General features: G+C 39.9%; 1 protein-coding gene across 2 annotated transcripts; it reads left to right on the forward strand.

The window, feature by feature from the left end:
- The first annotated feature begins 94 nt into the window (after positions 1-94).
- LOC310879354 (glycolipid transfer protein-like) lies at positions 95-6,348 on the forward strand. Of its 2 annotated transcripts, XR_014571000.1 has the most exons (6): positions 95-335; positions 791-849; positions 1,374-1,507; positions 1,873-2,023; positions 3,556-5,422; positions 5,734-6,348. XR_014571000.1 is itself a non-coding variant. In XM_083793969.1 (5 exons), exons 1-5 carry the CDS (start codon positions 233-235, stop codon positions 3,736-3,738), a joined length of 630 nt encoding a protein of 209 aa, XP_083650095.1. In that variant the 5' UTR covers positions 95-232; the 3' UTR covers positions 3,739-6,348. The 2 variants fall into 2 exon arrangements, 1 of the variants encoding a protein (XP_083650095.1); XM_083793969.1 differs by having other exon boundaries at positions 3,556-6,348.
- The last annotated feature ends 2,602 nt before the right edge of the window (positions 6,349-8,950 follow it).

Raw genomic sequence — 8,950 nt, forward strand, 5'->3', positions numbered from 1 at the left:
CTGAATGTCGTCGTACGACGGTGTACCGCGCCGATAATATCCGATCTTCAAGCTCACAGCGCGTCTCATCGCGACGCTTTGTAAGCTTGTAGATCGGATAGATCGGATGTTTTCGGACTATGTTCCATGAGACACGAGGGACGACAGTTCCGGGTTCCTCTAATCGAAAGCTATTTATCTACTGTTCGTTACTTCTCTACGAGGGCTTCAAGGTTTTAGTTCCAGTTGCACTATGGCTCTTTTACTGGACAACCAATTCAAAGAGCTGCCTGCTGATCATGTACTTGACACAAAGTTGTTTCTGGAGTCAGTATCTCATCTTCCACCTTTCTTTGGTAAGTACACCTGGAATTGCGACTATATCCCTTCGAACCGTGCAGCCTTAGCGAATAATACACTGCCATTGACTCCCCGCCTTAAAAACGTATTTATCAATAAAAAACAAATGTTCCCACCAGTTTATTGCTATATACGCGGCGTAACAATGTAATACATGCATAGGGTACCAGAAAATACATGTGGGAGAGACAGATGTGAATTCTTTGAGTGCTTTTTTGTAGTGAACATCGCAATGATCGCACTGAACAGAAGCCTACAGTACACACATTGGCGTCATTGTGACTTTAGCCTGTGAAAGGACCCTTTATTGACCCCCAGATGATTCGCTGCATTCTTCACTGGTTTCTAGTCAGCAGCCCCCATGGCACATCCCACTGGCCTGGGTATTGTGAGGACTCATTCATATTTAATTGTATTTGGCTCAAATGTCTCTGTTCTGTTCCTCTTTCAGACTGTCTAGGGTCAGCAGTATTTGCACCCATTAAATCAGACATTAATGGCAACATAACGGTAAGACCCTGGAACGCATACATATGAATTACAGTGTTCATTATAGTAGTAGCTTACTGCTATATGAACACTACACTGTAATTCCTATAGTATACATGCGTAATAACAGTAGCCTACTACTAGTTGGCTACTGTTATGATAGCAATCTGAGTCTTATTTATGTTATAACAATCTGTATGGCAGAGTATTTTAATAGAATATAACTAGCACCACTGCAATGATTTTCCCTACTCTTCCTTCCATTGATAAATATAGATCCCATGTTGCCAGGTAGAACACATAGTTGACAAGCAGTACTGCCTGAAGCTTATAAGCACAGTGTTTCTGTTTGCCTCCTGGTTGAGTTGTAGATATTTGGTCTCTCACATGGCAGATCCATGGGCAGACCTGGGTTCATATGACTATATAGAACATATAAAAGATACTGAATTGCAGTTTTAATATCTATGTCTTCTGACTTTGGGGTGAATTTAGGAAAATGTACTAGTCAATACATGTTTGTGTACTGGTGTATACATTTTCAGAAAATCAGGGGAGTTTACAACAAGGATCCTGCCAAGTATGCAACTCTCCAGCAGATTCTGGAGAGCGAGAAGGAAACCCATGGAGCAGAATGGCCAAAGGTTGGAGCGACCTTAGCCCTCATGTGGCTGAAGAGGTGGGTAGCCTGCAGTGTGTAGAGCCTGTGTGGTGTGTGTTGAATGTTAAACTGAGTGCACTTCCCAAAGGCACATTATCATCAACTGTGAAACAAACAGCATGTCTGGACTACAAGTCTAGTAAAATCAAATATCACAATATTTTATATACCGGTATATAATATAACATGTCATCTGCTATTTTTGAAGACTTTTTGAAAGTATAAAGCTATTAAAATAACACCATGATTACAAGCAGTCATATGATATCATGATAACAAAAATCTCAGATGAAAGTCTCATATCACGAATTGTGATGGTGTATGTATTGCCTAATGCCTCGCTGTAGCTAAACTTTATGACCAAAGATGCTGTTCTCTTGCAGGGGTCTCCGTTTCATCCAGATCCTGCTGCAGAGTTTAGCAGATGGAGAGAGAGATGAAAACAACCCAAACCTTATCCGTGTCAACATCACCAAAGCTTATGAACAGGCCCTGAAGAGATATCATGGCTGGATAGTCCAGAAGGTCTTCAAGGTGAGTACCATGGTCCAGACTCCATATTACAATTTACAATTACAATTTAGGCATTTAGCAGACGCTCTTAATCCAGAGCGATTTACATAAGGTAAGAACAAAAAAGCATGGCAATACATCACATACATAAAGAGTAATATTCAAGAAACATGCGTAAGCTAGGAACGTGACAGTGGAATCTCTATATAATGAAACTATACATATATACTATACTATACTTATATACTATAAAGTGCTATGACTACATACAATGCAATTCTAGTGCTGTCTACATCACATGCAAAAGTCTGTATAAAATGCTATCCAAGTCTACAAAAGTGCTATCTAAGGGGCTAGGGTAAGTGCTACGGGCCGTGATGGAGTCTGAACAGGTGGGTTTTCAGACTACGGCGGAAGATCGGGAGTGAGGTTGCAGTTCTGATTGTAATGGGAAGTGCATTCCATAGTTTTGGAGCCAGAAGGGAGAACAGTTTGGGACGTGTCGAGCGTTGTCCCGGCGTTTTTAGTGAGGGTACTTCCAGCTTCCCTGCGTTGGCTGATCTGAGTGCGCGGGAGGGTTTGTAGGGTTCGATCATACTTGCAAGATATGGGGGAGCCATACCTTTGGTTGCTTTGAATGCCAGCATCAGAGTTTTGTATTCTGTGCGGGCAGCGACCGGGAGCCAATCAGACATAACGTGCAGTTTTCTTGTTTCGTATACTCTTATCCATTCGTTGTATTGCTTCTATTGTTGTACTTTTACATGGTATAATAAGGCATACTCTGCCTCTGCCCTTTCAGGCCAAAGAGAACTTCAGATATACCTATTGTAATATTATCAATAGCTCACTGTAGGTATATCTGATCTTAACCAATTTCAACCTGAAGTCCGTATTTAGGGCATGTCATTGTAAATCTTTAAGCTACTAATAACTAAGAGCTTGTTTGTAAATCTGTTATTTTCACCATGAGACACCATTGTATGAAAAATAAGCCTTATGACACCCACGGTAGATTTTGTAGTTTGTTTTCCAATTCAGATTAACGAAAAACGACAGCAAAGTAATAACACGCCAATCAGTGTATTCTGTTTAAGACTGACCTTATAGTGATCAGGATGAAATACGGTACTGTAATAACCTTATAGTAATCATGATTTAAGCAACACAGCTGTAGCCAATAAGTTTAATAATGGGTTAGATTTAGTTGTGCAAATATTAATTGACAATACTACTATCTCTACACACTCACACTGGCGCACCCATGGCTCGTCTATGCACACCTAACAATCACACTGGCACACCCATTATTAATTTGATTAGCTGCAGCCATGTTGGACTTAACACGCTTCAGTGCCGCGAACTCGATGCAACGGGACACTCCAGACCTTTACTCCCATGTAATGGAAGCGAACAGGGAAGTTGCTGCGTCTGATGTGTGACCGGCCTTGTTAACCTGAACTGGAAAACAATCTAACAACATCAGCCTATGGTTCCATGCACCTTTTAAGTCTTTAGATAAGATCTATAAACACTGGGTTTGTGCTTTGCAGGCAGCGTTGCTCGCCGCACCCTACAGATCAGATTTCCTCAAGGCACTGTCAAAGGGTGAGGAGGTGAACGAGGAGGACTGCTTGGCCGATGTGCGTCAGTTCTTGATCAACTATACCGCCACAGTAGATGCCATTTATGGGATGTACTCGGCTCTAAATGCAGAGCTGGACTATGCTGTTTGATGTCACCGGGCGGACATACTGGACTGGACTGGAGTATCCTGCATAATTCATTCTCACAAGCCTCTTGTTTTGACCCCTCTCAGGTGTCACAGCATAGTCCAGGATTGTCAGGATCAAAGTGTTTCCATAAGAATTTATTTTGGTTCCACTCAGTTTTAACATTTATTTTTTACCACATCCCTCCTATACAAAATATCAATACCTTTGTTCTTAAAATGGTATTGGAATGTGTATGTTACACCAGAAATGTGTGTCTTTTGGTTTTTGTGTGAAGTATAGATACAACTGCAGGACTTTCACAGCTATGGTGTAGCTGTGTAACACATTGTGTAGCCTGCTGCTCAGTCACAGCAAGCTGTTTGAATATTACATAATGAGAACCAAACTGTGTTATTCCAGGTGCTATCTTAGGGAGAGTCAGCATCAATCAGATAGAAAACTCCATATCTCCATATGACAGTTTTTCCCCAATAATTCAAGTTAGTATATCTGTACTATGTGGAGATGTTAACATCCTCATGCAATCAGGAGCTCATTTGATTATTCTAATCCAGTTAGTGCCTTTTGTGAAATTGCTGCTCCATGATGTGAGATTCACTGAGTTATAGTGAACGAATCAATAGTTGAATGTAGTGTTTTGTCCTTGCGTTATCTTGCTAATTGAGAAAACTGCTTACATTTACCCTCAACTCTAAACTCTATGTTGGCAACTCTATGTTGCCAAGATGGCAATATAACCTCCGTTCTTAATCACTGGCTGCTCAGTGTCATCATGCACATTTCAAGCCCAGAATGCACATTTAAAGGACCATGTCACCCATTTTCAACCTATCTTCATATAATTTCTCCTCACTCATGCTCATTATTAGATGGAACCACTTCTGTCTACTCACTGCTCTGTGTCTCAGAGGAGGGCTATATACTGTATGGACAGTTCAGAAACCTGTATACCAGTGACATCATTGGTAGGCAGGTTTGGTAATTGACTAATTTTGTTATTATTATAGCCAGAACAATGGCTTCTATTAGCTTGGATGGAATCACCATCAATTATGTCATTGGTAGGCAGGTTTTTGGAACTGTCCATACCTCACCAATGAGACACAGAATGAGGGTGAGGGCCAATTATACAAAAATAGGTGAAGTGCTCCTTTAATGTACTGTTACATACATTGGCTACACTAGAAAGCATTTCTCAGTTGAATAGAAAACATGTTCAATGAATGAATTTATTTATTTATTTATTGGTGTGATACAGGCCTTTGTTTTTCTTTATACATGCTTGTACTTCACTTATGTATGTGTTTGTAAAAAACGAAGTAATTTTTAAATCGATTAAATATTTTGTGCAATTTTAAGAATAAAATAGATTTATTTGAAATTAAGTAGTTAATTTAGTCTGTCTACTACTACTCTAACCGAAACACAAGCAATTCACTTTTCATCCTCTGGGAGGAGACATTTGCTTGGTTTTCCATTTACTGGATGAATACCATGGCATGGATGTTTCCATAATAACTTGCCTAGTTTAAAGAGATTGCAGTTTGTTTGCACCTTTTTTATTTTCTGTGTTTAGGTGAGACATGACCTTTGACATGATCCCATTTCTCGTTTGACATGAGTTTTGACCTAAAGGTCAAGATTCAATTCATCCCCTGCAAGCAGGCAAGCTCTATTATCAGTGGTAAAGATTTCAGCACTTGCACATTTACACAAGGGTTCAAATCCGATGTAGAACATGAAAGTTACATAGATAGTGCCGCTTTAAAGCAGTGCCAGTTAGTGCCAATAGACTATTGCTGCCGTACTGTATATTAGGTGGCCTTGAACAATGTTTTTAGTGTGTCAGTTTGACTTAAACCTCGGCCTGCGGCTAAATGGCAGCAAAAGTTGATGTTGCACAACAACGTAATTTGACCAGACGACATTTCAAAGAAACTATAGATAACTGGGGGAAATCCATCCACTTCAAACTCTTCTGTCCTAATCTTCCAGATCAACAATCCTCTTCCTCCCCTGACTCTCTTCCCAATCTTCTCCTGTTATCTGGGGTGCAGATCTACACTGCGGGCCCCACTGGGACTGTTTTGCTGCAGGCCAGAGCCGCTCCTGTTTTCCTCCCAAAGGGATCCAGGCAGCCAATGCCTAATTAAGGCCTTAGGCCACATCATACCACGGTGTCGCGAGCTGAAAATAGCTGATCTTCAAGCTTACGATGTGTCGCATCCGCGATACATTGTGAGTTTATAGATCGTCTATGTTCGGCACTGCGACACCGTTGTACGACAAAGAATTACATCAGGCTTTAATCTTTACTGACTCTGAGCGGGAGGAGCATGGCCTGTATTCCTGCAGTTTTATCAGCAGCACAGCTGCCTCTAGGCCCGGTCTGAACAGTCTGGCACATAGGATGAAGAGAGGCCCCCGAGCAAAGCCAGGAGACAATAGGCCTAAAGACAGGAATTCAATTACAGAAACGTCTCAGTGACAAACTGAGACTTGACACCAAATCACACTAAAGATATACAGTACATTGTCAGGCATTCAAGGAGACAGCCCTATTTTATTCTAAATTGTGCATCTAATTATAATATTAAAGATTCAATCCATAACTTTTTGTGTGAATAAAATGTATGATAGTGTAGTATGCTAATGCTACTAACACGGCGGTCCATACTCTTTTGAGACCTTTACATCCTGTAGTTGGGTATAGGGCCACTGTCGGTTGACAAGAGGTATTGTCTAAAACTCAAATGGAAATATCTCACCTACCTAAATATGTTCCCGTTTTTGTTGATCCAAAACCAAAAGGCATCTTAGCCAGTGCTGCTTATAGCAGGTACATTTATGAGCACATTCAAAAGAAGCAAACACATATGATCAATATTCAAAGCCTGATTTATGCTTCAGTGCCACTCAGCAAAAATAAATAAAAAAATGTTCAATTGAAAATGTTAATTTCCAGTTGAAAATCTTATTTTTGTGGAAAAAAAAAAAAGTGAATCATGACAATTTGTCGCCAAAGCATAAATCTGGTTTTAGTATTCAATAGCTGAGATGTCATTTCTGAATAATGGGATTGGGATGATATATATTATTAAAAGTAATATATTCTTGCACATTTATCCTGAGGGATTTCATACAGAAATGCAAAACCACAGAAAGAGGAGATGGCCTTCCCATTTCCATATATATGATTCTTTCAAGGTTTCACTGGCTCCTGCCCCAAGCAAATATGCATCTATTCTAGACTATGATAATGAAGTCACTGTAGGGAATAAATTCCTCCTTCCCACTAATATCAAAATAGAAACAAATTTTCAGTGTGATTCAAATAGTCAATAGAATCAAATCATATGGTAATATGATTTGCCTAGTTATTATTGGGACCGTAGGTCGCATTTACTATGACAACGTGCATTTCCCCTCAGTTAGTTAGTCCGTCACCCCCAGGCAGGTCATGCCTCGTGACATCACAAGACATCAGAAATGGAGATCCCTGATGTCATCAATATTAAGCCCATATATGGGAATGCCCATATGTGGAGATCCCTGATGTCATCAATATTGGCCAGAATTTTACATCTGACCTCAAACCCTTAGATCTCCATATATGGAGCTGACCTGTTCTAGCATTCCATATGTATGTTCTCCCATTTGACTGATACCTGTCCATTTAAACTCTAGACGTGACTGCCCCAAAGTTATTTTAATTGTGCAGCCGCGTCCGGCAGCCGGCGAAAAGTTCTCAACAGGCCCGGCCCTACCTGTGCCCTGTCTGGAGTGTACAGGGTTTGATGAGGGGCCCTCATCAAACCCTGTACACTTAAGACACTGCCCCCGCTGCCACCCTTAGATATCCATATATGGAGCTGACCTGTTCTGACATTACATATGTTGATTTGACCTCATCAAACCCTGTACACTCAAGACACGCTCCATATATGGCCAGTACAGAATTAATTCCATATGTTGATCTGACCCCCATGCCCTACCATTATACAAAATTGCTCAAAAATGTATTCCTGTTCTGACTGAAATGTAATGTTGTGTATAATGTAATAACCATAACATGACATGTACATAGCTTAGAAAAATGTATTTATTTGACAATCTTAATTAAGAATAGGCAAGTGGGTAAGGGACTAGGGTCATACATTGCAAATGTAATAATTTTAACAACATACTCTATGGAGAGGGCTCACATGTATAATAATTGCACTTTGTAATCATGGAGACAGTCTGCCATTTAACAGAGCTCAATAGGCTGATGAATAGTCAGCATTATTGAACTAGTGCAGAGACAAAGATCTACTCAGTCATACAGTTCAAGCCATCAAGTCTAATTTTATACTTGCTATACTCCATGTCACTCGACGAAAATAACTGGACTTCAACTGAAAATCAGTAATTTGACACAATGACATCACATTTCCGGCTGAAAATAATGTATTTTCATTGAGCGAGGCTGCGTAGGGCTGGGCAATTAACCGGGAATTTATAGAAACCAGCATTTAGAACTAAAAATGGACTTAATAGTGCTCATGTAGGCTAATCAAATAATCAAGAAACAGGTTTTTTAAATATATTTTATTTTATTTCTTATTATATCAACATGAAAACATTCTAATAGATTTGTTACAGTATAATCGACTAAATCGACTTGTCTGATTAACCACCCTGTGTTATTAGCGCAAATAGCAGATCTACAAGCTCTCAATGCATCACAATAGGATGTGTTGTGAGCCCTGCTATTTGTCATTAATTAATTGTAATCGAGTTTGAACTAATTGTGACATTGATTTGAAGTTCATATCGCCCAGCCCTAGCGAAGTGGTCATATGACGATTGTACAGATTAGCTGTCAGCCTGTCACGTATATAGCCCTACAAAGAAGGTATTGTCAATGATTGGGAAGGCCTGAGCTCTCCAGTGTGGCACTCCAGTGTGTCAAGGTGTTGTGAGACAGTTTTGGTCACAACGATCCAGTGAAATACATCTGATGAAAGGAAAATAAGACAATATACCTATTGGCCATGCTTTTACCTTCAACAAAAACAAAAAGATACCGGTAATCAAATGAAATGGCAGATCCTGCATGAACTCAATGCCACGGCATTGATTTGAGTATGGATGTGTTACAAATAATATCCTGTGCTGTGCACCACTCCGTCGTTTTAAATTATAAATGGCTTAAATTTGACCATAACTA

Source organism: Protomyctophum parallelum (genome assembly GCF_964188405.1).
Source record: "Protomyctophum parallelum genome assembly, chromosome: 21".
Taxonomy (NCBI): Eukaryota; Metazoa; Chordata; class Actinopteri; order Myctophiformes; family Myctophidae; genus Protomyctophum; species Protomyctophum parallelum.